The following is a 27,985-nucleotide window of genomic DNA, read 5'->3' on the forward strand; positions in this document are numbered from 1 at the left end:
CTTGACAGACAGCGAAAGTGGAATAACTCAGTGAGGCCCAAGAGCTCCTTCGGTCTACTCCATTCACAGTAGGACTTTACCTGGCAGAGGTCTAGCCATTTTATAGGTCTATAATAGATGGGACCACAGTGTTTTCATAACTTCCTGCCGATGGGCCTGAAGGTTCTCATCCGGGGACGTGGGGACAGACTGCTCACAACCTGGATGGTTGGACTGTTGCACTACACGCTGTAGGTACAAGCAGAGCTGTGCAGGCTGGTGGACCCCTTGTCACTCACTCATAGTGGTGCTATTTCCTCAGTCCCAGTCTCTCCCCATGGCTGAGCTGGCTTGGGCACAACCAGGAAAGCCAATCAGAGACAGACAGAAATTATGAATTACATCATTAGGTTAGAGAGAGCCCAGCTCCTGCTGACTGCAGACAGGTCAGTGGAGGAGGTCTGGTGGCTGGCCTAGAAAGCAGCACCGCTCTGCTACCTGAACCTCAGCATCAGCTGAGCAGGGGATCACATTTCCAGCAGGTAACACAAGGGGCCACAGAAACCTTAGCCACCTCTTTTTTTTCTAGTACATGCAGTAGAATAGTCACCTGGCACGTACTCCTAAATTTGTCTTAAACTCCATTACTAAGAACAGGACCTGTCTACTCGTCTCTGGTTCCTGGTGGAAATCAAACAATTGTTAGGGGCAGTGGACGGTTGTGACCACAGATCCCTCGGAATGCAAGCACAGCAGGAAATGGAACTGACTTCTCACGGGTCTGAGTTAATTGCCCTCCCTGACCCCGTACTGTTTTCTGGAGAGGTCATGACATGTTTTGGAACAGAACTCCTGCTGTGTGTCTCTGAGCCTTGCTCCCCACGGCTGCCGGTAGCCTTCCTTCTCTGTTTTCTCACAGATGAGGCCACTGGGCAGAAGAGGGAGAAAGCACTGCCTACCATCTCGTGCCTGGGGCTTGTGAGAGCAAAGGGATGACCTCGGAGCAGCCGATTGCTGAGCAGGGGTGCTGCCTCTGCAGCATGACCATGGACCCCCATGCATGGCAACGTCAGGTCCTGGAAAACGCGAGACATGCGAACACATGAGCATTCTCAACGTGGGGTTTCACGATCAGGCCCTTTATTTTTGGACTGTCGCCAAAGGTCACTTTGGGTTACAGACACATCAGAGTGTCAAGGAAAAGGTCGGTGGGAGATAGAGGGGCTGCCAGCAGAGCCCAGCACTTCCTTACGGGGAGCAGAACCGGCCACAGAACAGAACCCCGCCGGTTTTGCTGTGCTGGATAAAGAAAAGGAAAGGGTGGTCGGCACAGAACCGGGGGGTGATTCTGACACAGCGCATCATCATGATGGCGGCGGTGGCAGCCGCTGCCTCCGTGCCCTCCTCGTTGACCTCCACAAAAGACTTGTGCACGACCTTGGACAGGTACAGGTCTCTCTGGGGTGACATTCCGGAGAAGTCTGCCCTGGCCTCCTCGAAGGCGTCCGTCATGCCAAGTGTGCGAAGGACGCCCTCCATGTCGTAGTCCTCCTCCAGCTTAAACCTGGGGAGGAAGACCTCCACCTCCTCGTCATCCATCATGTCCGGCCTCGTCCACTCGACGAACCTCTCGTAAGTGAGTTCCTTTTCCACCTGGAAGAGGAGGGTGCAAGTTCTCAGGAACCAGAACAGTGCTGCCCAGCGGGGCTGTCTGCTCGGTGTCCACGCTCTACCCTGAGGGGTGTGAGAGGAGCGTGCCAGCCTGAGGAAGACTTTGCTGGGAAACAGGGAGCCTGCTGGGCAGAGTCCAGCACGATTCCCTTGTGCTCCTGCCTAGTTACCGTTTTCAGATCGGTGTTTTCATCCGGCAGCATGATGATCATGTTCAGCTCTTTGCCGACATAGGGAAGCACCAGAATTTGGGTGAATATTTCTCCTATGTAGGTAATTTTAAAGGTAGACTTCTTAAACATCATTTGCACAGGTTTCGTCACATTCTGTAAAGCAAATGAAGAAACATTAAGTTGAAACGAATCAACAGAGCCAGACACTCTGAACCTCCAGGAATACTTTTTGGTTTCCAGACACCACCCCAGCCTCCTGTTTTGCCAGCTCATCATCACTGCTTCAGCCTTCAAACTCTGGGGTACCCAGGGTTTGGGCCTTATGCTGCTTTTCTCTCAGTGACCTCATCCAGTCTTGTGACTTTAAATAGAATTCCCAAATTTACATTCCTGACCAGGACTTCTTCCCCGTACTCCAGATGCCTATATTTTTCTGCCTAGTGGACATTGCATCTGGACATAAAAGAAACCGCCAGTGCCACCTGTCACAATGGCCCCTTGGGGTCCCCTCCACATCTGCTCCATTGACAAGTTTCCCATCTCAGTTGACGGCAACCCCATTCATCGCAGGGTCAGAAAACTTGGGAGTATCCTTGACCCCTGTCCTTCCCACCCCACATCTGACTCATTACAAATCATGTTGGCTCTACTTTTAAAGCACAACAAAAATATAACTTGTGCTTCCCACCTTCACTGCTATCAGCCCAGCACTGGTCATCACGACAGCTCCTAAGTGATCTCCCTGCTCCTGCATCTGCACAGGGGCCAGGGACCCTCCCGATCACCTTGAGGAGGACAGGGGCTCCGTGACAGCTTAGAGGAGGGGTTAGAAACCAGGCTGGGGGGCACCGCTAGGGAAGACTCGCAGGTTCTGCTGGAGAGAAAGGAGGACACAGGTACAGACAGAACAGAGCTAGAGACGTGAGAAGAGGCAGGTGGGACCCGGGCCCACAAAGAGCTTCCTGTGCCACAGTTCAGAGTTTGAATTTGAGCTCAAAAGTTCTGGGGAGCTAAGAAGGACCCTGAGCCTGAAAGCTGCACCCTGGGATTTGTAATACAGATAGAAGGCCCACCAGCGCTATGGACCAGAAGCCAAGGGTCCCCAGCCCCCTTTGATGACACAGCAGGGGAGGAGCTGAGCAAGAGGAAGGCCCCAGACATGCTGTGCCCGAGGCCACAAGAAGCACACGTTACATAGGAGCTGTCGCTAGGAACCTCCTTTGGTACTGCAGAGTATTCCCGTTCACCTTGCTGACTTTAAACGGCCTTTCCTTGGTGTGCTCTTTGTTAAACCGATTATCCCAGTTTCCTTTGAAGTAGATGGCGTTCACGAGAACTAGACGAGTCATGGAGTCGACTGAATCGGGAGACAGCAAGTCTGTAATTTTACCTGAAAAGAAGAATTAAAGGACCACTTGGCTGAAAGGATTTCCTAACGGGTGCACTGGGGACAGTATTCACTGGGCCAGATCCCTCAGGAGTCAAGGGCACAGTGAAGGAATCTGATGTCCAGACATAACCCTGTACAAGGAGACTAGTCCCTGAAACAAGGGCAGCAACCAGATTCTAAAAGCTCTGGCCAGAGAGTTCCCCTGTGGCTCAGCAGTAATGAACCTAACTAGAATCCATGAAGACGTGGGTTCAATCCCTGGCCCCGCTCATTGGGTTAAGGACCCAGCATTGCCATGAGCTGTGGTGTAGGTCACAGACACGGCTCAGATCTGGCATAGCTGTGGCTGTGGCATAAGCCAGCGGCTGCAGCTCTGACTTAACCCCTACCCTGGGAACTTCCATATGCTGCAGATGTGGCCCTAAAAATAAAAAATTAAAAAAAAAAAGGGCTCTAGTCAAGGAACCATGAGGTTGCGGGTTCTAGTCTCTGCCCCTGCTCAGTGGATTAAGGATCCGGCGTTGCCGTGAGCTGTGGTGTAGGTTGCAGACGTGGCTCGGATCCCGCGTTGCTGTGGCTCTGGCGTAGGCCAATGGCTACAGCTCCGATTCAACCCCTAGCCTGGGAACCTCCATATGCCGCGGGAGCGGCCCAAAGAAATAGCAAAAAGACAAAAAAAAAAAAAAAAAAAAGCTCTCTAGTCAGAAGAATACCATCAGTTGCATAAAACATATAAGATGAACAAAGTAAGATGTGCAGGATAATTCACAGAAAAGAAGGTTGAGTGTCTGTGACCTAAGGAGATGATCTCCCAAAGGTGAGAGGATGCAGCATTAAATGTGGGAAACATGGACGTTAAGAACTGCAAGTGGATGAGGGCTTAACTGCGTGTCCACAGTGAGGCCTGGTGACCAGAGAGCACCAGCAGTGCTGGAAGGCAGGCAGCTGGAGACCTGTACCCAAACTGCTCTTTACACCGTTGTGGAAAGAAGACTGTATTAACATAAACAACATGAAAAAGCTAGAGAAAATAGTCATACATTGACAGTACTTCAGAAGCAGACTTTAAGAATTTACCTCCCCCCCACCCCATTTTTTGGCCACCCCATGGCATACAGAGCTCCTGGACCAGGGATGAGATCTGAGCCTCAGACTGACCTAAGCCCTATCTTCAGCAACACCAGATCCTTAATCTGCTGTGTCAGGCTGGGGATGGAACCAGCAGCCTGGCGCTCCCAAGATGCTGCCAATCCCATTGCGCTACAGCAGGAGCTGTGGCTATTATTTGGAAAAGAAAAAAAACCCAGGCGTGTGTACACTTGATAGTCTTGAAAAGGGACGGACACTAAGTTTTGATTACAGTGCTGTGAAAACAGAATAACAGTGTAGTTTCACCTTCTGTCTTCTGGGCTACCCAGGTGTTTATGTGTTTCCGGGACTCCTCTGTCGTGTTGACAAAGTCCAGCTCTTCCATCTCCGCTTCGTAGAATTTGCGGCAGGAATCTTTGAAAGACTAGGAGAGACAGAGCAAGGTGATCGCATGGCTACAAAAACAACAGCTTCCCTCACCTCTCCAAATCAGAACATTGATTATTTTATGGTTTACGTACGTCACGTGCACATGAAATTAACCTAAAATCCAATTTCTCCATTTGCAGCTACTTTTAACCTTACAGACTGAGTAAAACTGAGTCTGGATGTCAAATAGACACCGGGAACTGCTTGATCCTTCACGAGAGTTGCTGCAGCAGCAAGGTCGGGACAAAGGCACGGAGACCAGCCACTGCAGAGCCCCAGCTGTGCCCAGGGGAGCTCCCACCACAGCAAGGGCCATGGCTCCCTCTGCACTTCAACACCAGGGCGTGTTGTGCCACATGATACAAGGAAACCCGAACTCCACACCGCCACGTCCATGGCTTTCCTGGTGATGGCCGTGCTCTGACTCTGCACTGTCCAGAATGCTCCCGTGAGCACTTGAACTGCTGCCGCTGGGAACTGAGTGTAATGAGTGACACTGGGTATAAGTAGCTGCCGTCGTGGATGGTTCGGTTTTAGAGTGCGAGCAGCTCAGAAGAGACTTCAGCACCCTTTCCGAAATACAGTCTACAAGATAAGGACACTAGCGAACACCTGAGTTCTACCACGTAAAACCAGAACATTGACGGAAGAGAAGCGGATTGAAGTTGATGGCTCACTGTGGGATGGTTTTCCAGTCTTAGCTACCCCACAGCTCATGGCAACACCAGATCCTTAACCCACCGAGCAAGGCCAGGGATCGAACCTGCATCCTCATGGATCCTAGTCAGATTTGTTAACTGCTGAGCCACGAAGGGCACTCTCCAGTCTTTCTTTTGAACAGCTTATAGCTAAGTGTATAATCCCCTTTTCAGGACTGTTCTAAAACTACACGGTTTCCCAATTCTCCTTCAGTGCAGCAGAAGAGAAGCAATGTGGCACGACAGCTGTGAGCACAAATCCTGTGGCTTCTTAGCTGTGTGACCTTGGAAATGTCACTTGGTCTGAGATTCCTTGTTCTCCTGTGAGGACACAGCAGTAGCTACCCCTCCGAGGGTACTTTGAGGCCGAGGAGAGCTATTATCATCACTACCAGCTGGCGTGACATTGAATTCTCCACAGGTTGGGGATGCTGTTCCAGGTGGTCCAGGTACATCATTTCATGCAACCCTCACGTGATTCACGCTTTGCCAACCTCACTGCTATGCTTGTTGACTGGTGCTTTTGAAAAAACCTTAGGTCTCTCAATCTAAGAAAATAGACTAGAAGCAAACTGATCACCCATATATTGATGGGTGATTTGTACAACTTTTAAACATTTTTAAACAACTGCCATTTAAGTTACTATTTAATAAGCGATGACTAATGATATTCCTAAACCAAAGGAATATCATTATACATTGTGATTGGCACTGGATTTGTGGAAAACTAAATCATGAAATAACTGGCAAATATTTCTGATCTCTTAATATTCCAGTATCAAAATAACATTTTAAATATCAATGCTTTTCTTAAAAGACCCACAAAAAAGAAACTAAGGAAAATTAGCCAATTCTTTGTGTGTATTGGAAGTTTTGTTTTTCTTTATATCAAAGGCTTTTTTAAAAATGACAATAACCGGAGTTCCCGTCATGGCGCAGTGGTTAACGAATCCGACTAGGAACCATGAGGTTGCGGGTTCGGTCCCTGCCCTTGCTCAGTGGGTTAAGGATCCGGCGTTGCTGTGAGCTGTGGTGTAGGTTGCAGACGCGGCTCGGATCCCGCGTTGCTGTGGCTCTGGCGTAGGCCGGTGGCTCCAGCTCCGACTGGACCCCTAGCCTGGGAACCTCCATATGCCGCGGGAGCGGCCCAAGAAATGGCAAAAAGACAAAAAAAAAAAAAGACAATAACCCACGATGTAGCTGAGACTGATAAAAATAAGTAAACCACATTCTTAAAAATAATCACTGTGGTATGCAAATCTTACCAGTATTTGACCTCATCTTGACTACATTCACTTTGTACCATTTGTTTTAAAACAGTTAATTTAGAATCTGAAACAAATGTGAAAATAGTGAAAAAAACCACAACTGAATAAGGTTGATATCCCCAAGATATAAAGAATTTATACATTTTTTTAAAAAAAGACATAAAGCCCAGAAGAAAAATTGTGTAAAAAGGACATATAAATAGGAAATTCTCAGAGAAGATATAAAAGTTCAATAAGCACAAGAAAAGTTGTTCAATCTCATGAATAATCAGACTTCTAAGGAGTAACTAGGTACTGTGGTGACCACAGGGTGGAAATGTGCTCTGCTATACGCCCTGCGGCATTGTAAAGGGCGGGCACTGGGCAGCGTTCTCAGCTTTAAAGCCCCCGCCTCCAGATCCAGCTGGAGTAGCACACAGACAGTGGGACAGAATCTTGCACATGGCATTCCCTGTCTGCATGGCCCACCTAAATGCCCATCATGGTCACCCACAGCCAAGATTCCAGCTGCAATTAAAAAGGGTGAGGCACTCATGTCCTGAGATGCAAAGAATTTACCACCTGGTGTCGGGATGAAAAGCACATTACAAAACTGTGTGTGCAGGAGGTTGAAATCTGTAGGGGGGGAGTTCCCATCGTGGCGCAGTGGTTAACGAATCCGTCTAGGAACCATGAGGTTGCGGGTTCGATCCCTGGCCTGGCTCAGTGGGTTAACGATCCGGCGTTGCTGTGAGCTGTGGTGTAGGTCGCAGACACAGCTCGGATCCCGAGTTGCTGTAGCTGTGGCGTAGGCTGGTGGTTACAGCTCCGATTTGACCCCTAGCCTGGGAACCTCCCATATGCCGCGGGAGCGGCCCAAGAAATGGCAAAAAGACAAAAAACAAACAAAATAAATAAATAAATAAATAAATTTACTGGATCTTAAGTGAGAACCAAAGCTGCAAAAAAAAAAAAAAAAGAAAAGAAATCTGTAGGGGAATCTGAGAACTCGTTTCTGTACAGACACAGGGCAAATATCACATCTATAAAAGCTCTTCTGGGGAGGGGAGGGGTGTGAAGGGGTGTGGAAGAGCGTTCGGGAGGCCTCTTGCTTTGTCCGCTTTATTTGCATCTTTATAGAACAGGAATATATGCAGAGATTACTTGAGTAGGTTTTTTTTTTTTGTCTTTTGTCTTTTTTTGTTGTTGTTGTTGTTGCTATTTCTTGGGCCGCTCCTGAGGCATATGGAGGTTCCCAGGCTAGGGGTCGAATTGGAGCTGTAGCCACCGGCCTACGCCAGAGCCACAGCAACGCGGGATCCGAGCCGCGTCTGCAACCTACACCACAGCTCACGGCAACGCCGGATCCTTAACCCACTGAGCAAGGGCAGGGACCGAACCCGCAACCTCATGGTTCCTAGTCGGATTCGTTAACCACTGCGTCACGACGGGAACTCCTAGTTTTTGAAAAATAAAAGAATCATGAAAGCATTATAAACAAGTAGAACCAGTATAATTAGACGAAAGTTTCTTAAAATTTTGCATTGGAAAAAACAACCAAAATATTTACACACATGAAAAACTGAACAAGCCTCACAATGCACAGAAACTACCAAGATGTGAAAAGCAATGATCAGAAATTCTCATTTTGATCACTTCTTTGTTTCGGCCAACTCATCTCGAGTTGTACTCCACTCCGTTTTGGTTCTTTTACAATTATCTCATTTAAGCTTCGCAAATATCTGGCCAGTGTTATTATAGGCTCTGTTTACAGGGGATGGAATTGAAACAGTTCCAGGAAGTGCATGAGGTCAGCAAATGAGATCCTGTGTCACCCGAGTGAGTCTCAGCCCACAAGCCTTTCACTCCCCCTCGTGGTCTCCACTCCCCGCCTCCCGCCACTTTCCGCCACCTTCTCGGTAAAAACAGCAAGTGTGACAGACTCACTGGGAGGAAACCGTAAGACTTCTCTCCGAAGAGTCTGTTGGCGGTTCTGAGCAAGTACTGTGTGCCAGTCCTGTTGACTTCGGTGAGAAGGTTCTGGAAACCCTGGTGGACATCTCTACCTTTGCTGCTGCTTTTGTTTAGAGAAAGTGCCTGAAATCAAAAAGAGAGAAAAATGCACAAGCTCGGTATGCCTTGGGTACGGGAAACAGATACAACCCTAAGCTCAGCCTCAGAGCCTCACTGCAGCTTGGAAGAGTCACTCAACTAAAGACAAAACCCTCAGAAGGCACCCAGCCTCCCTCCCACAGGGAGTTGGAGCTGTGCTGGCAGGAGCAGAGATGCCCCTCACAAAGCCAGCTCCGTATGCCCATTCCTTGTGGTCTGTTGACAGACAAAGCTGCCCACCAGGCCTCCTGTCTGTGCAAGCCCAGGCCACGTCCTTGGGTCGGAGCTGGCCCTGGGATGTCCTCTGACCAGTGGAATGCTCGAGACCTAGGCCTGAAAAGGCCTGGTAGTTAGTGTACGTGTGCCGTTTTGTCCCTGTCCTCATGCTATGAGGAAATCCAAGGCTCCAGGGCTGTGGCGGCACAGGGCAGGCTCCTTGTGGGAGGAAGGAGGCCTCTGCCAACAGGCAGCACCAAGGCCCTTCCTGGATCCAGAGTGAGCCCAGCGGGCACCATGGGGCCAGGCCTCAGCATCTGAGAAATTATCATGGTCATTTCCAGCCACAGAAGGCCCAGGCAGCCATCCAAGGGTATTCCTGCCATGACCCAAAGCTAAAGCCTGGGCAGTGGCTTTGGGCCCAGCAGTGGCCGAGGCTGGCAGGACAGGGAGCGAGCAGACTGAGTGGGGCCAGAAGGTCGGTGGAGAAACACGGAGAAGGGAGCGTGTGGCAGGAGAGCGGGAGGGACTGCGCCTGCAGAGGCAGGACGGCTGGCTCGCTTCCCCAGGAAATCGGGCATCTGCCTAAGGAGATGCCCAGACAGAATGTGGCATCTGCAGCCGCCTGGCAGAGAGGAGAGGGTGGGAAAGATGCGCTAAAGCGGGAACTGTTCCACTTTCAGGCAGAATTTGAAGGAAATACTTCCCGTCTAGGACTTACTGGGAAGACCGTGCAAATGTTCTCACTCCCAGCCTCTCCGGCTGGTGGAAAATCCTGAAAGTAAGGGACGGCCTCAAGGCAAAGGCCAGACCCAAGGGCAGGATCAGGATCCGCTTTGGTAAACCTTAGAGAGTAAGACCGCCCAGAGGTCCTCAGGGCTGGGCACAGGGGCCTCTGAGCACCTGCAGGACACTGTCCCCACCCCAGCAGAGCCCTGCCTCACAAGCTTGTGCACAAGTTCCCGAGCAGTGACGGAGAATTTTTAAATTGATGCATAGAAAACCCACAGGGCTCAGAAGCAGCAACCTTGCGTTTGGACGTCTGGCCTCCGGAACTGTGAGGAAGTAAACTGCCGCTGTTCAGGCCCCTGGGTCCTGGACTCTGCCCGCTGAAGCACGCCACAACGCCCCCAGCCCACTAGGTGATCCCTCCCTTCCTCTCCATTGAGTGCTGGGGGTGTGGCAGGAGACAGTCTGCCTTTTAGTCCACACAGCTCTGCACCAAGGGGCCTCAATCGCCCTGTTCCTCTGGACCTGGAGTCAGATCTCGGCCCACAACCCGGATGAGACCCTGGGGCCTGGGGCGAGGAGGATGGAAATAAGTGGGCCGCCTTGGGGTGGGGGTGGGGGCTGTGACTCCTTAGAGGCCACAGAGCAGACTGTGGCTGCCATCGTGGCCCAGTGAGCTGGACTTTGGTGCCCCAGGCAACCTTTCTTGGGCCGACTCCGGGCTTGGGCCTTAGCCAAGCGGGCCTTAGCTGGGGTGATAGGGCAATGGCTCGACAAGCACTTGGCCATTCAGGCTTATCCTCCTGGAAACCAGGCACTGAGCTGTCAGGAAGCCCAGGCCACCCTGCCACAGAGACACCATGCGGGAGGCCCAGGGGACAGGGCAGCAGAGAAGGAGTTACCTGTCAAGAGCAAGGCCTTTGGGGTCTGACACATGGAGAACCAGCTCAGCTGACTAATTATTAGCATGAACTCTTGTCCAGAAATGGCTTCAGGCACTCACCTGGGACATCTGAGTTGCGGTGTTGCCTGCTGCCCCCATAAAGACCATGGCCAGCGTGGAGGAGAGGCTCATGGGTGAGAAAAACACATTTTTGGAGTTGTCCTCACCCAGCTTTTTCAGGAGGGTTAAGGCAAAAGTGCCATTTGCCTCCGACAGAGCATCCATGACGGCAAGTCTGAAACAAAGGATTTAAAATCAGTGACACATCCGTTTAGGCTCCGTGACGACCACATCCCACTCTGCTGTTAAGTTACCAGTGACACTTTGGTTAGGTGGGCAAAGAGGTGCACGCACAAAACTTGATTTCTTTTGGGAGCCCTCAGAATTATTTTGTGGGTTCCTGGTATTAAGTGGACAAAATTGAACAGTGATGCTGGTGACAGTGGCACCAAGATGGCCAGTCCCCTGGCAAGGCTGCTGCCCCAAGGCGCTCTGTGAACCCAAGGAAGGCCAGGGTATAGGAACAGGTGTGTGTGTTTGCTGCAAGGTCACCACCAGCTGAGAGGTCGCGGGCCCCCCCAGCCCCACCATGATCCCAAACTCCATTCCCCTCAAAGGCTGGAGTGTTAATTCAGATGGAAATGCCAGCCTAAGAGAGGCCACTTCTTAAGAAAGCACTGTCTCCGGTCACATCCAACAGATGTGCTCTGCTCCTGACCTTTCTGTCACTGATCTCAAAAGGCACGTCCGCCTCCTCTGCTACGAGGAAAGCACAAGCTCAGCCAGCCCACAGTACCTGTCGGAGAATCCAGTGCCCTTCTGCATGTTTGTGTCAAGGGAACTGAAGCTGAAAAGAACAGTTCCTCTCAAATTCTCAAGTGGGAAGAACAGCGGGAGACCCAGCAGAAAAGGCTCAAGACGGGAGGGAGACCGGGACCCCAGCCCCAGCGCTGGCACTCTGAGTCGGCTGCTTGACTTGCTCCCCGGACAAGGAAGGGGAGGTACCAGCTCATCGTGCTCCTGGGGGGTTCAGGGTGGCCGCCCCCAAATACAGCACTTCAGCACACTGAGTACTGTGAATTAGAGTTCGTGAGAAACAGCTGGTGCAAGAGGGACACTGACTCTCTCCTGTGCCCTGAAAGTGGAACAGAATCTCCACGTGAAGATACTGCCTGTCCCAGGAGGCAGAGAGCCACTCTTGAGGGCTAGAGACGGGAAATTCAAGGCCAAAGAGGCTGTACGCATGGACCCTGTTGCTTTTTCATTAACTTGCTGCCCCAAGCAAGAACCCTGTTGTGTTGTCAAAGCTTCACAAACAGTTGTTTCTTTGTCTAAAAGGCATAAAACTGTCTGCTGTCACTTCTTTGAGCCTCCCATGCGTATGAAATTACCATGTGATTGTTTTTCTTCTATTACCTGTCTCACGTCATGTAACACTAGACTTGCCGGAAAGAACCCAGAAGAGAAAAACCATCTTCCTCCGCTACATCCTCTTCCTATTTAATATCCAAAAACTCTTCATATTAATGCAGAAAAAAGCAAACATTCACCTGTCTTCAAAGGCCAGTAATACGGCCTTTTCTCAGTTGACGACGACTGCTGACAACCATTGAAGGTAAAATTACATCCATGCCTATAAAGTCACTGAACCAAAGGGAAGCAGTAAATCAGCGATGCTCCGGAGGTTTATCTGAGCCCGTCAGGGTCATCTTATGACAGAAAATATGTTAATCATGAGATGACTGAACAGCCCACTCTTGGGTCTCCGAGTCAAATCGGAAACGATACCTCCCACGCTTCCTCATCTGCATCACTGACAATAGAGCACTAGAGGCAGTAACTGTGTTCCCCAAATAGGAACGGGGCGAGGAGCCCTGGCCCTGGTGTGAACTGCCCCGATAGTTCAGGCCATGGCAGATACAACTCAAGAAACGTAGTCAGGATGAAAGTTTATCAGAAGTAACACAAAATAAGCATAATCAGCAAACCACGAGATGGCCTACCTGCACAGCAGCCAGAATCAATGAAATACTCTTAATTAAAACCGAGAAGAGAATGGAGTAAAACAGGTTCCAAAAAGAGTTGATGTTAAAGAAAAAAAGACCCCGGTGGAAATACGTGCAGGGCTACAACTAGCAAAACGAGGACTGGAAACCGGGTGTGTGGCTCTGGACTCACCCTCTCAATCACAGCTCCCCACCTCCCCCCAAAAAAGAGCAAATTAAAGACACTCTTTTTGAAAACATGAACTTCAAAAGTTCAAAAATGGAGTTCCATCATGGCTCGGCAGCAGAGAACCCAACTAGGATCCCTGAGGATGCGGGTTCGATCCCTGGCCTCACTCAGTGGGTAAGGATCCAGCGTTGCTGTGAGCTGTGGTGTAGGTCACAGCACATGGCTCAGATCCCGCGTTGCTGTGGCTGTGGTGTAGGCCAGTGGCTACGGCTCCGATTCAGCCCCTAGCCTGGGAACTTCATATGCTGTGGGTGTGGCCCTAAAAAGCAAAAACAAAAAACAAAGTGCTATATGTAAAATAGGTAACCAGCAAAGATCTCTACTGCACAGCATACGGAACTAGATTCAATATCCTGTGATAAACCATAAAGGCAAAGAATACGAAAAATTATATAACTGGAATCACTTTTGCCACACACCAGAAACGAACACAATGCTGTAAATCAACTACACTTCAATTTAAAAAAATCTTTAAAAAAGCCCTTAAAATGCCCAACAAAGGAGATGCTAGGTAGGACTAGTGGGGGAGGGGACATCAGTGGGTGGGGGGCAGCCAGTGAGGCCACGGAGGGATTGGCTGCCTGTGCAGTGGTGCCCATGGTGGTGAGGGTGGCAACTGGACCTTGTGAGACCATGGACCGCTTGGCCTCCCTGGCCTAGCCTGTTGGTGTCCCTGTGCCAGAGCTGGAAGTGGAGGAGGCTCTGGGCCTGAACCAATTGCCATCGGAGCTGCTCCTGATGCTGCTGAGCCATGTGCCCCCACGCACGCTAATCCGACAGTGCCGCCAGGTGTGCTGGTGCTGGCACGCCGTGGTGGACTGCCAGGCCCTGTGGCTGATCATCCTGGCCCAGGACCACCATGCCCTGTGGCCCATCCTCCAAACCTGCCTGCTGCCTGCCAACGACACCAAGCCCTCTGTCCTGGGCCGCTTCTGCATTTGCAGACCCATAGGATGAAACCTGATGAGTAGTAACCGAGAGGAATGCTTCCTGAAACCCGTGGCGCTCGGTTGGGAAGCCCGGGCTGTGGAGGGAAACCTGGAGGTCTGCTTCCTGTCTGCATCCGGGTGGTACCACAAAGACGAACAAATCTTGACCTTCAGGAGAAGGGTCTGTGGCCGGAACTCCTGGAGAGTGGCACGTTGGAGGTTTACGTTCCTCACTGGTGGAACGGCCAACACGGCACTGGTGACCTATATCATCTAGTCGTCCAACTTCCGGATGCCAGCTGCTCCACCCTGGCTCATTTCTCCTCCATACCGCTCCAGCCAACAGTGGAGAAAGTGTCTCCTCTGAGGCCAGCCGGGTGTGCTCCAGCTGCAAGAAGGGCGTCGGCTTGGTGTCTCTTGAACACTGGGTCCGGAGCCTGTCCTTGTCTGAGCAGTATCAAGTCTACCTGGCCAACTCCAGTGTGATCGTGCGGGTCTGTCCTTCCTCGTCAAGGCCTGTCCTCGCAAAACAGCCTGACCCTGCCTTCTAGAAGCTCGAACTGTTGGCTGGGCCATCTCGTTAATCAAGGGCGCTGAGATCCCTGGCGTCCCGGGGTCTCTTCGCTCCAGTGGAAGGTCATATTGGACCCTGTCTTTGGGTTCTTGAACCTTCTAGAAGAAAGGTCCTCCACCACTTACCTGCTTCTGCTGCTCTAAGGCAGCCGTTGTTCTACTGAGTGGAGACCCATGGGTGAGCACAGGGAAATGCCCTTGTCTCTTCTGATTTCTGTTTCAGAGGCTTTATCGATACCTTCTGGGAAGTCCCTCTCCTTATGTCTGAACTAGAACCTCCTCCCTATGGCTGAGCAGACTCCAGCCCATATTGGATGGTGAACTTAATTAACCTCCCGAGGTTTCAAGACTGGGACCAGGACTCGCGGCTAAAAGTCAAGTAGCTCAAAATGTGTTTGGAGACAGAGGGTTCTGCCCACCCGGTGAGAAACGAAATGTCCCCTGAGCCCAGCCCTACCCTGAACTGTATGGTGTATAAAATTATTTTGTCATTTGGAGTTCCCATCGTGACTCATCGGAAAGGAATCTGACTAGCATCTATGAGGATGCAGGTTCAATCCCTGGGCCTCACTTAGTGGGTTAAGGATCCAGCATTGCCGAGAGCTGTGGTATAGGTCACAGACGCAGCTCAGATCTGGCGTTGCTGTGGCTGTGGAGTAGGCCAGGGGCTACAGCTCCGATTCAACCCCTAGCCTGGGAATCTCCATATGCTGTGGGTGTGGCCCTAAAAATGCACACAAAAAATTATTTTGTTATTTTGAAATTCTTCTGAAATGGGAAGAATAAATCTGGAATACATCTGTCATTTGTAATGAATTTTGACAAAAAAAAAATGCCCAACAAGAACCACATTCATGACTGGATATTAATGGAGGTAACAGTTTTTTTTAAATATCATCTTAATGTCTCAGGAATATATAAAATTAAGTGAAAAAACATAAAGCTATAAATACAGTTTAAAATCTTGTATATGTAAATTAGGAAGAAAAGCACATGTGATCATAATTTATAGACAGAATGGAAGGAACTGCTGTAACCAGATGTTTCTGGATCGTGGGTAATTTTTTTTTTTTTTAATATTTTTCTGTATTTTCACATTCTTTTTACAACATGCCTGTGTTTATTTTTAGGGGGAATGGTTCATTTCTCTTTTTATGAAATTAATATGCAAACACCTAGTTTAAAGTCAGATATTGCTGAGACACCTCGAATGACCACAGGGCCTCTTCCCCCCACCCCCCACCCCCCACCCCCGCCCCCTGTGTGCTCTGGATCAAGCAGCGATCAGTGCTGAGCCAGGTAGTGTGCTGGGAATTCATTGCCTTTCCTCCCTCAGCACTGCCTGTCCTTCCATTTTCTCTGCTTGCCCACCCACCTTCACTCTTCATTTTCTGTGTATCTCTGGCAGCTTTTCCTCAAATGTTCTATACATCAGTCAGATCCTTCCAGTAACTTTCAGATGCTCAGATACAAGTTATAATCTACCAGCTCCCTCTTCCACAGTGTCTCCCCCTGCTGGTAGGCGCAGATTTTCATTCCACAGACAGAACTACATTCCCTACTAAAATACTCCAGTCAATAGTCAATTAGTTATTTGTCAGTCTGGTAAAAAATAAAATTTTTCCTCAAACAAAGCACACTTCTTCATAGCAAATTCTTTTTTCTCGAGTTCCAGGTATGGTGCAGCGGGTTAAGGATCTGGCATTGCCCTAGCCATGGGGTAGGTCGAAGCTGCAGCTCAAATCCAGTCCCTTGGACGGGAACTTGCATATACTGCAGGTGCAGCCAAAATAAAATAAAATAATTCTTTTTTCTTAAACATTTATGCATTGGTTACATATTTTAATATATCAGATTAAGCTTTAAACACCTTTTAAAACAAACTTAGAACTTCCAGATGATTGTTGTACACCTATAAACGTAATAAAATTCATTAAGTAATGTTTAAAAATTTAAAAAAAAATTTCACAACCAAAACTTAGTAAACATTTAAACTCCTATACACCTAATAAATCCAGACTTACAAGTCTAGGAATGCCTATCGTGGCTTATTGGTAACAAACCCGTCTGGTATCCATGAGGATGCAGGTTTGATCCCTGGCCTTGTTAAGTGAGTTTAGGATCTGATGTTGCCCTGAGCTGTGGTGTAGGTTGAGTCTTGGATCCCACATTGCTGTGGCTGTGGTGTAGGCCGGCAGCTGTAGCTCTGATTTGACCCCTAGCCTGGGAACTTCGGTATGCCGTGGGTGCAGCCCTAAAAAAAGCAAAAAAGGGAAAAGGACTCAAGTCTAGTAAGCTAGCATCACCTAAGATTTTCATGCCTGTTTAAAAGTGCACAAAACAGTACAGTGGTTACGAAACTTGCTCCTACACCTGCAAGTGAGTCCAGCACAAAGGTATCAATACCACAGGCCTGTTACCTTTGTCCTGTCTTTTCATACCTTTCCTAAGGTGATGGTCATGTTTATTTTACAGGTTCTCTGCAGCTAAAATAATTTTAAGGGACCACCCCCTCCCCACACAGGCTGTCTACTTCCTGGCCATCAGGCCATCCCAGCTGCCTCTCTGACCGGCAGGCACAGCCAAGGAAGTGGGGACGACTGAGCTTTCCCCTTTGCTGGGATTTTACAAGGCCTCAGCCAAACACCAAATTTTAGTTTCTTGAAAGTAGTGTCTTTCCTTAAAATGAGTATTTTAGTTTTCCTCTATCTGGGTTGCATAACCCAGAGTTTAACCATATAACTTGGCTATTGACCGTTCAGTCTAATTTTTAGGCCTTTGGCTTGGTTTATGTAACTACCTTGTTTCCTAGCCTCAGAACATGAATAATCACTTTCTACACAGCTATCTGAGCTGGGGCATCAGGGCCGTATTTCCTGAAACGCAACTGAAATTCTCTGGTGCCTTTTTAAAGCTTATCTTGTTTGCCTCACTTGAACTTATGAATGGACTCATGACTTTTTACAAGTGTATTTCAGTGAGCTGATGTTTTCTTCTTGGTCACAGCTGGGCTAGTGGGTTCTCTCTGAAGTGGTTACTTTATCTTGAGGTATTTGTTTTGCTTTTTATTATTTATTTATTTATTTATTTTTTGGCTGCACCCGCAGCATGTGGAAATTCCCTGGCTAGGGATCAAGACCGTGCCACAGCAGAGACCCAAGGCGCTGCCGTGACAATGCCGGACGCTTACCCTGCTGTGCCACGAGAGGACCCCTGGCTTAAGATGTCCATTGCCAGCGTCCTCCCCCTAGAGCAGCAACAGCTCTTACATCGACTTTGAATTTTCTTCCAGTACAGAGATAGCAAATGTCAGCCCCTCTCTCGGTTTCTTTTAATGGAAAAGATCTGTAAAGCACTCAACTGTATCCTCGGGCCTGTGAGTCTTGGTGCTATTGTGGCAAAGCTGAAGAGAGACTTCCTTCCAGGTCCCTCGCACACCCTGCTGTGAAGGGGATGCCACGTGAATTTTCGTCTCCCAGGCTCCTCCAGTAGAGATGCCACCTGGGCTCAGTTGTCCCATCCTCTGTCATTACACGTGTGTGTCCACCCCACTGTTTCTCAGCCACACTGTCCAGCCACACGACGCCATCTGGGACCCACTGCTCTTCGGCCCACAGCACTGCTGTCCCCCGACGTCCCTTTGCCGATAACATCCTTGGTGCTGGGCCCCAGGGCCTTCCTCCTTCATGACTGACTCCTTTGCTGTGATGAAGCAAATGGTCCCATAGCTTTCTAAGACAGAATGTACATGTTTTGACTTCTTGCATGTCTGAAAATGTCTTTATTCTGCTATTCCATACGATGGACAGTTTGATAGCATCTGGAATTTTATCCCTGAATTTTTGAGGTTCCACTGCATTGCTTCCCAGCCTTTGGCTCTGCTGCTACAAGTCTAAAAACATTCTGAGCCCAGCCTCATCCCTCCTCCCTCCCCCTGCTCTGTGGAAGTGTCTGAAATCTGATCCTTCTGTTCTGAATATCACAGTGATGTGTCTGCTTTCAGATGGGCCCCATTTATTCATTTTGCTGTGTACTTGGTGGGCCCTTTTAGTCTAGCAAATTCTCCGGGAACTTTTAAGGCCCTTGTTAGCTCCCTCCAGACTGACCTCTCTTTGCATACCTCCTATTCGCACGTGTGGCGCACACAGAAGCGGCTTCTAGAGGGCACTTTGGGATGGGCACGCTGCTCTCTGCGGGGTAGAGAGCTCTGCTCTCCTCTTTTTCCCTCTCTTGCATTTTCCATCACGATGGCGTCTCGTTCCATTTTTTGGAAGACACTTCTCACTCTCTTCCAGTCTTTCTACTGGTTTTTCCAGTCTCAGCCATTACATCTTTAATTTGCAAAGCTCCGTGTTCTCTCCTGGTCCTTCCTTACAATCTTCCGCTCCAGCCCCTTGGAGAAGGTCAGCCACAGTCTACTGCGTGGACTTCTGCGCCCTGCACTCTCTCTGCGCCTGGGTCTTTTGCTGTAGGTATTGTTATTGTGGTTGCTGTTTGCTTTATTTTATTTGGATCTCCTTCCTACAACAGGCTTTTTCCACAAATGCCTGAGGATCCTGGGACGGCAGTCATATTAGTGTTAGGAACTGTCTACATGGGGAGGACGTGTGACCAAGGGGTGATCAAGGGAGGAACCAGCAAATAGAGGAGTCTGGCTGCAAGAAAGCTAGGGGCTCCGGGGTTCCCGCCAGATCCAGAATCCCCTTGTTTCAGCCCCGTGCCTGGGGTCCCTGAGTTTGGGCACCAGATCCTGCGGGAGTGAGACCTCATCTCCCACTGGATGTTGGGGTTAGGCAGCGAGCGTGGTTTTCTGCTGAGGGTCGGGATGGCCTGTGCGGGTCCAGTCAATCTGGGGATATGCTTCCTACCCACGTCCCGTTCTGCAGCCCCGCACTTCACCGCCCAGCCTTCTGGGCTGTTTGCCCTCCACAGGCACCCAGCCCCTCACGTCCCTCCTCCAAAGTCCTCTGACAGCTCGTGTCCACTCTTCGTCTCCGCTCCTGTTTCTCTGTCCTTGTGTTTTAATGCCTTACAGCATTACTGTGACTTTAGCAGGGTCTTATGAGGGAAGAAGCGAGACACATGGTCACGAATCTATAGACTATTTTTGTGAGCAGAGTAAAACAGTATCTTCATATTGAAAAGCCATTTCTTTGCCTATTACCCATTTTCTCTGTTACTTTTGAAATGAATGTCCATATATTGACTATCAGTTATGAAAATCCTTCTTGTTTGTCCTGAAATATGAATCTGAAGATAATGTGCCACTATCACATAATCATAAGCGGGCTTCCATTATCACTTTGCAATAATATATAAATCCTTAATAACCAATCATAAAAAGATTAGAGATCTTAATCCTAAAAAGAAAGAAAAATAGGACCAAATTTAAACAGTTTACTTCTAAGATATTCCAGATAGCAAAGAAAATGATACACGCTCTAGCGAGACTTTTATGTTGCGGGATCGCTCTCCTGCATTCAGTGCTCACACCAGTAATAAGGATGCATTTTTGGAGTTCCCGTTGTGGCACAGTGGTTAACGAATCCGACTAGGAACCATGAGGTTTCGGGATCGGTCCCTGCCCTTGCTCCGTGGGTTAACCATCCGGCGTTGCCGTGAGCTGTAGTGTAGGTTGCAGACACGGCTCGGATCCCGCGTTGCTGTGGCTCTGGCGTAGGCTGGAGGCTACAGCTCTGATTCGACCCCTAGCCTGGGAGCCTCCATATGCCGTGGGAGGGGCCCAAGAAATAGCTAAAAAGCCAAAAAAAAAAAAAACAGGATGCATTTCCAGGATCACACTGCAAGCCCATCGGCGGCTATCCCAGCCCCCACCTTTTCAGCTTCCGTAAATAAGACAGCCCCAAGTGTCCTACACACACACACACACACACACACACACACACACACGTGCGTAAAATTCATTGTAAGTTTTTAAATTATCTACTATCCATACAGACGACTTTTTAAAAATGTCAGTATTTAATGATGAATGTAAAAACCGGTGTTACAGTTTCACTGATGAACCATGTCATACACCTGCGTGTTCACACACAAAGCAAGTGTAACGGTCAGTCTTTGGCGCCATTTTTTCCCTGTAGCTCCACCACTAACTTTCAGCAGCTCATGTTCATAACTGATTTTATCCAACTGATTGAGTCATAAGTCTTTAAGGTGTCACTATTGTGCTGCTTCTTGCTTTATTAGATTAAGGATGCTTTAACTTCCTACAGGATTTAACTATTAAAGATTGGTTTACTGGAGATGTGGGCTCCTGCTTTGTCCCCACCTAGTTTCAGGGGCTGTGTGTGTGTGTATCTAATATGCAAACAGGGGGGTTCCTTCTACTTTAGGTTTACTGTGAAGCTGAGATAAACTGATGCCTAGCACATGCAGTGGGTAGTCAATAAATGGCGGGGAGAATTGTGTATTATCTTCCTTATGCTGATGTCCAAGCCCCATCTCGGGTCCAGAAAGCTTGGGAATGTAAGGCACGCGGCCCTCCCTGGGGTCTGAGGACAGACAGTTGGTGTGATGGAGGTGCCCTTGGCATAAACAGAAAAGAATGGTGATTCTGTTCACTCTGATTTCACTGTTACTGGCTGGAAGTGGCAGCAAAAAGAGGAAAGTAAGAATATGTCTTAGATTGGAATTGGTCTCATATAATCTTTTTTTTTTGTCTTTATAGGGCCACACCTGTGGCATATGGAGATTTCCCAGGCTAGGGGGTCGAATCAGAGCTGTAGCTGCTGGCCTACACCACAGCCACAGCAATGCCGGATCCTTAACCCACTGAGTGAGGCGCCGGGGATCGAACCCACGTCCTCATGGCTCCTAGTCGGGTTCCTTAACCACTGAGCCATGACAGGAACTCCTCGTATAATCTTAAATACTTGGTTTACATGTCCAAGTTGACTAAAACTGTGCCCTTTCTCTGTGGTGGCATGAAGCCCAGGGTGAGATCACTTGGGAGTTGGGAACAGTGGGACACGCCCAGAAACTGAGAACCGCGGCCCTTCCTGCTCATCAGGCTGCCCCCCCCCCCAACCCACAGCAACCCAGGCCGCAGGACGCTAATCCAAAGGTTACCCTTCACAGGCCCCCTGCTCGCAGGTGTCCCAACGCACAGCTGGGGAGAGAAGCAAAGGAGCCAGCACTGAGCCAGCTTCCCCAGCAGCTGGGGACTCATTTTCCAGAGTCTTTCCCCCCCCCAAACGAAACTTTATGGGGGCGGGGGGTAAGTGCCAAATTCATCTAGCACGCAAACCCCAAGTATGATTAAAATTTCCCCCACGTTCTCAGCCCCAAAGACATCAAGTCTTGTCACCTTCTGCCTGCGGCGAGTTTAAAAAACAGACTTAACAGGATCTGAAACGGTCCTCACGATTGTCTCTGCAGGCCTGAGTGGCCACGGACGCTCCCGAACGCAGGCCACACCGCAGGGCAGGAAACCGCTGGGCAGCGAGGTCCTCCGGGACCCCGACCGGCGGCTTCTCTCCCGCTTCCAGCCCCACCCACCCGGCTCCCAACGCCCGGCGCCCTGCGACGCGCCCGCGGGCTCTCCCGGGGCCGCGGCGGGCCGGGGTCACCTGTGCGCGCGGGGCCGGACGCAGCGTCCCGGGAGGCTGGGCGCCGCCCCCGTGCGTCGCGGGCAGGTCCGAGGGGCCTGGCGCCCCGGGCGGCGGCGGCCGCAACACTCACTGCGTGCTTATGTCCGCCGCTGCCGCCGATGCGAAAGGGAACCCCAGCGGGACGCGCGCCCCCGCCAGGCCGCTCGGCCCGCCTCCCCGCCCCGCCCGCAGGCGCGACCTCGCGGCCGGACGACCCACGTACGTACCCGAGCGCGACCGGAGCGGGCGGGGCGGCTGTGAGGCGATCGCGGCGTCCGGGGCCTCAAATACCGCGGCCGGCAGGGGCGGGGCCGAGGGGGCGGGGCGGGGCCGAGGGGGCGGGGCGGCCGAGGGGGCGGGGCGGGCCGGCCCCGGCCGGGCAGGGCCGAGTGGAGTTGGCGACAGGTGCGCCACTGTGTCCTTTCCGTCCCCAGTGCGGTGTCGCCTCCTTGGGGCGACTACGGGCGCAGATGGAGCGAATGCCTTATCCTCCTAGAAATGGAATTGCTAGGAATACTACAGATATATTTTTGTTAGTTGTCAAATTCCTCTCCTTCGGGGTTGTCATTTTGTCCTCTCACCAGCTATGTCCAAGAGCTTCTTCATACCCTTGCTGGCAGTGATGCCTGGAAACCTTTGGATTTTTACCCATCTGATAGGTGAGAAATACTGTCTCAGGGAATTAACATTTACTTTACAATAAGTGAGGTTGAAAAACACATAAGCCATTACCTCTATTTTACACCCCCCACCCCCGTGAACTGTTCATGACTTTTTGTTCATTTTTAAAATTCGTTTGTTTTTGCTTTTTAGGGCAGCACCTGCGGCATATGTAGGTTCGCAGGCTAGGGGTGGAATTGGAGCTACAGCTGTCGGCCGGCATCACAGCCACAGCAACACTGGGTCTGAGCCACGTATGCGACCTACGCCACAGCTCCTGGCAACGCCGCCGGATCCCCCACCAGCTGAGCGAGGCCACGGGTAGAACCCACATCCTCTTGCATGCTAGTCGGATTCATTTAGGCTGCGCCACAATGGGAACTCCCTTCTCCTTGGTTCTTTTTGTTTGTTTTTTCTAGGGCCGCTCCCGCAGCATATGGAGTTTCCCAGGCTAGGGGTGGAATCAGAGCTGTAGCCGCCAGCCTACACCACAGCCACAGCAACGCGGGATCCGAGCCGCGTCTGCAGCCTACACCACAGCTCACGGCAATGCTGGATCCTTAACCCACTGAGCAAGGGCAGGGATCGAGCCCGCAACCTCATGGTTCCTAGTCGGATTCGTTAACCACTGCACCAAGACGGGAACTCCCTTTTCCTTGGTTCTTACCTGCTCTTTATGTATTAGCATGATTAGTCTTCGTAGCACAAGTCACAAATATTTTTACCCAGCCTCTCAGCTGTCTTCTGATATTGCTTCTGATGATTTTGGCATATATTTTTTATTGCAGTCTAATTTGATTATTTTTCCTTTATGGCGTATAGATTTTTGGATCATAGTTAGGAAGTCTTTCTCCCGATTGTGCAGTTCACCAGGGTTTTCTTCCACTAGTTATGTGGTTTTTTGGAGTTTGGGTTTTGTTTTTGTTTTGTTTTGTTTTTTACATTTAGACAGCTGATCCATTTAGGGTTTGTCCTGGTGTATAGGAAATGTAGATCCAATTTTAATTCTTTCAGATGCCTTTCCAGTTGTTCCAACTCCTTTTATTTAAAAAAATCCGTATTTTTACTGATAATTTGACAGGCCACTTTATTATATACCAGACAGCTGCAGGCACTCTGGCCTGCTTCAGCTGGTCAGTCCCTCTAAAATATAGAGCTTTCCTGAAGCAGGTGGCTGCCTGGGACAGCGCGTACCCTTCATTGCTACATGTCTCTGATCATTTTATTTTCCCATAAAAACTAAAGAGTCAACTTGTCTAACTCTCCAAAAAAAAGTACTCACATATTTGTTAGAACCATACTGAATTTAGCTTGTGTTGAGTTCATATTGCACTGATTTAGTTGTGCTGTCTGAAGGGGAGCAGAATATGCCACCCGAGAATGTGCCCCTTTGGCATGTGGGTTATTGTGAGCAGAAGGCAATCAAGACCCGGAAGACTCAGGAAAACTTTGACCTCCCCTTTATTTGCCTAAAAGATACTGACTAAAAGATGCAGGGACCTGGCCTAGAAAGAGAGCCATTTATTTGTTTATTACCGGAGATAACTTTGTACCTGAAAGACTTATCAGGGCAAACCAAAGATCTGCTCTCTTACGCCCTTGGGATTGTCCCCCCCCCCCCCCCGCCCCCATAAGCCCCGGCCCCACCCCATTCCTCCGCTCAGGGTGACACAGGAGCCTCGATGGCCTGATCGCCTTTGGGTCTTACAGCTTCAGGGGACTCCCACACATAGGAATCTAAATGTGTTTTTCTCCTGTTAATCCGTCTAAAGCCAATTCAACTGTTAGACCAGCCCAAGAACCTGGAGAGGTCGAAGGACATCTTAATCCTCTCCCCGAGCCAAGAACCTGTGGGATCTTTCTGTTCACACAAATAGGTTTTTTCTCTTTTTCAAGGGTATTTTAAAAGTTTTCTTCATGGAAGGTTTGCCCCTCTCTTGTTGAATGTATTCCTGGTTATTTCATCTTTCTGTCGATATTGCGAGCAAGCACTTTTCTTCCCTTGTGTTTTCCTACCGGCTTCTGCTTGTCTGTCAGAAGATTGTTTTATGTGTTAACTTTTAACCTAGTGCCTTAATGAATTTTCTTACTGTTTGTATTAGGGTTTTTTTTCCCCATTGATTCTTTTGAGTCCCTGAGTCCTACAGCTATATTTTATCACCTGCAAATAGAGATTGTTGTATTTCTTCCCCCAGTTTTCATGTCTCTGATCATTTTCTCTTGTTCGATTGCATCACCTCCAATAGGGTAAATTTCTTATCCTACCTACCTTTTAGTACTTTAATATCTCCAAAATAAAAAGGTGCGCCCAGGAAGCCAGCCTGGTTCCGCAAAAGAACAGGTCATTCCTAACCTCATTTGCTTTTTCTCAAGCTAGGGTCGCTTGGCAGGGAGACCTAGGCGGGGGTTCTCTCGGCCAGTATTCGCTGCCATCTTGCCTGGATTCAAACTGGGTGGGAGAACTGTTTTCCAAATTACGTAGGCTAATAAGTCTAGACTCAGCACCCTCCTTTCTAGAAAGATTTCTCTTAGCATAAAGTTGTTGAGCGTGTGTTTATCACATTTTCGAAACTTAATACCCTAAGAGGCTTATAATGAAAAACAGAATCAAATCCCACATCAGACCCCAAAATCAGATATCGCAAAATAAATGGTATGAGTACACAGCTGAAACTACTCTGATCACAGTTCACGTGACAAAGGCCTGGGTTTCAACTGTCTCTAACTAAGCATGAAATACCAGCGTGATGTGGTATCACTGGAAATGCTTGCAGGATCCCCCCACCATTTAGCCACTGATTTACGGGTGGGAAGAGGTTACTGGCGTTCTTTGATAAAGACCTCTGGCAACCCGGTCTGCAGAGCCGTGTGGCTGAAGATCTAAGTGTTACCATTCCACCACTACTCAGAGCTCTTCTGTGTTTTATCCTCTCTTCCTCACGGCTGTTGTTCAGCCACTGGATATGCTGGCATCAGCTCCCGGTTGGACACTGCCACTCTCTCCAGGCCATAGACCACAGCGAGGATGGAAAGGCCAGCAAGGTGAAGCGGTGAAACCCCGGGTCTCACCCGCACCTGGTTTCCTCCAGGCTTTGCAGTGTTGGGCCTTTCGCTCCCAGAATGACCTAGGGCAGTTGTTGTGGCAGCTGAGTTGGGGGGTGGTCATTGGTGAATGAAGAGTACCTCTGCCCACTGGCGGAAGGACACGTACAGCTGTTGCTCAGTAATACCAGGTGATTCATTCGAGTCCGGTGTTTAGAAAACTCACTTCAGATACAGCAATGATGTCAACAAAAGTGACTCCAGAGGATGCCTTTTCTGTCCAATCCCTGCTAACTGGCCCCTGAAGCTAACCTGACAACATCTGGCCTCACTCAGCAAGAGAATGGCATTTTCGTGCCCCACATGTCCCCAGATAAGGAGACTGGTTCCTTTGATTTCAGTGTCAGAGGAATTCAGCAGTCCATGCACAAGAAACAGAAACAGCGCCTTCTGGGTGTTGCTGGAACGGTCTGATGTTTCAGTAGGCAACTTAAACCCGAGATGAACAAAGGCTCTTGGCCATGGTTCCACACACAGTTCATCGGGTTTATGAATCTGAGATTGTTACAGGCAGATATTTTCTTTCGTAGTATTTTATTTTTGAAAATAGTCCTTTCAAATGTTGGAAATAATATATTGGCAAAAAACACTCTCAAAAGGCACCTTGCAACCCATATCCAACCCATGTGACGCAAGTCAGTTTTGATGTTGGAGCACAGGCAGCATCTCACCTGGAACCAGAGTGAAAGGCAGCAGCCACACAGCTCACCAAGCACGTGTCTTCTGTCCTGCTGACATTGCAGCTCCAGCACAACAGCGGGAAGGGCTGCTCTCCTAATGCCAGCCCCTCTCTGTGACGTCTGGGCCGTGAACGTAGCTGCACTCTGTGCATTTTTCAGTGTTGTATGGCCCGACTGGCTCATAGCATCGGAAGACTATTTCTGCCTTATGCCCATGGCAGCGATGGACTTGGATTGATTTAGCCACGTTTACTTGTAAAAAATCAGATCACAGTGTACGAGCTGCAAAAGGCTACTTCTAAATCAGCAACCAGGAAATTAGACGAGTAACAGAACTTTATCCTGATGGGTTAAACTGTCCGGGAATAAGTCAGCTGCTTACTAACTCAAGCTAATTAAGCGAGTGTTTATCACAGTCTGTAGTGTGACGCTCCGAGACTGGTCCTGGGCTTGGGTGCAGGACCCGAAGTGAGTTCCGGGGCAACGATCTACATCTGTTTGGTTTCCTTGGAGACAGTGAACATGGCAGTGTTTCCTGCAAACAGCAGAAGTTGTCCAGATGACGTGGCACCTTCCCTGTGAGCAAGCTGCAGGACCTGAGCGCTTCATACCGGATGGCCCAACAGTTCTTCCAAAGAAACCGCAGCAGCCACTCCCAGGGATTCACCTGAGAGGCACGTCCGGGTCGTGGGTCCCTTTGGAAAGATCAGGCGGGCAGCAGGCCGAAGGTTAGGAGGCTAGGAACACAGAGTTGGACCCTGCTGAGGCCAAAATGCATGTAACCTTGCCTTGGGCCAGTGACAGGCCACCCAAGAAGCCAGTTGAAAGTAAGACTCTGCCCAATGTGGGCAGAATGATGAGCCTGCAGGCGGTGGGTGGATACAGGGCCACATACCCTTCCTGGGAAGCGGGGGGGAACACCCTCTTTTCCCTCCCGGGAGGAAGGTCTGAGCTCTGCATTATTTCTACCCCAGAAAATGCCAGTATTTAAGGAGCTGCTGACAGCTCCTCTTCACGTCTCCTCGGCTACGTGTGCACAGCCGAGGGGCAGACCCCGGGCTTCTCCACGTCTTCTCCTTAAGGACAGTGTGGGAGGGACCCTGAGCTCCCCCAGCTCTGAGGGAAGGACAGCCACACACCCACAGCCTTCAGTACGGACCTGACACAGATGGCACGGACTTCCCTCTCTCTTTCCCCGAATTCTTGGGAAGCTCTGGCTTGGATTCGCTGCCTGCGTGACCTCGATGAAGATAATTCCTGAGGAGGGTGAAGGACGAAGAGATGCAACCAGGCGGTGCTCTCCTGCCCTACTTGACGCTTCCCTATCGCACTGTTTTGAAATGAGAAAAAGACACTTTTTTTGTTTTCTTTTTAGGGCTGCACCCGTGGCACATGGAGGTTCCCAGGCTAGGGGTCCAATTGGAGCTGCAGCTACTGGCCTACACCACAGTCACAGCCACGCCAGATCCGAGCCGTGTCTGTGACCTACACCACAGCTCCTGGCAATGCCAGATCCTTAA

General features: G+C 49.7%; 1 protein-coding gene across 6 annotated transcripts; it reads right to left on the reverse strand.

The window, feature by feature from the left end:
- Positions 1 to 1,102: 1,102 nt before the first annotated feature.
- On the reverse strand, positions 1,103 to 22,327 carry LOC125135216 (serpin B6-like). 6 transcript variants are annotated; one of them, XM_047795069.1, is made up of 7 exons: positions 22,251 to 22,327; positions 10,737 to 10,911; positions 8,624 to 8,773; positions 4,609 to 4,726; positions 3,071 to 3,213; positions 1,821 to 1,976; positions 1,103 to 1,632 (listed from the first exon to the last, which is right to left on the reverse strand). In XM_047795069.1, the coding sequence occupies exons 2-7, from the start codon at positions 10,899 to 10,901 to the stop codon at positions 1,228 to 1,230; spliced, it is 1,137 nt and encodes a 378-aa protein (XP_047651025.1). In that variant the 5' UTR covers positions 10,902 to 10,911; positions 22,251 to 22,327; the 3' UTR covers positions 1,103 to 1,227. The 6 variants fall into 6 exon arrangements, with proteins under 6 accessions (XP_047651025.1, XP_047651030.1, XP_047651026.1 ...); XM_047795074.1 differs by lacking the exon at positions 22,251 to 22,327 and adding an exon at positions 22,115 to 22,213; XM_047795070.1 differs by lacking the exon at positions 22,251 to 22,327 and adding an exon at positions 22,003 to 22,120.
- Between the last annotated feature and the right edge of the window lie 5,658 nt (positions 22,328 to 27,985).

This window comes from Phacochoerus africanus, chromosome 9 (genome assembly GCF_016906955.1).
Source record: "Phacochoerus africanus isolate WHEZ1 chromosome 9, ROS_Pafr_v1, whole genome shotgun sequence".
Lineage (NCBI taxonomy): Eukaryota > Metazoa > Chordata > Mammalia > Artiodactyla > Suidae > Phacochoerus > Phacochoerus africanus.

Coding starts and splice junctions, on each gene's coding strand:
- LOC125135216 (XM_047795069.1), bottom strand. CDS start 10,901: ATGGATGCTCTGTCGGAGGCAAATGGCACTTTTGCCTTAACCCTCCTG. Junction 8,774..10,736: donor CCGCAACTCAGATGTCCCAG/GTGAGTGCCTGA, acceptor TTTTGATTTCAG/GCACTTTCTCTAAACAAAAG. Junction 3,214..4,608: donor GGTAGCCCAGAAGACAGAAG/GTGAAACTACAC, acceptor TCTTCTTTTCAG/GTAAAATTACAGACTTGCTG.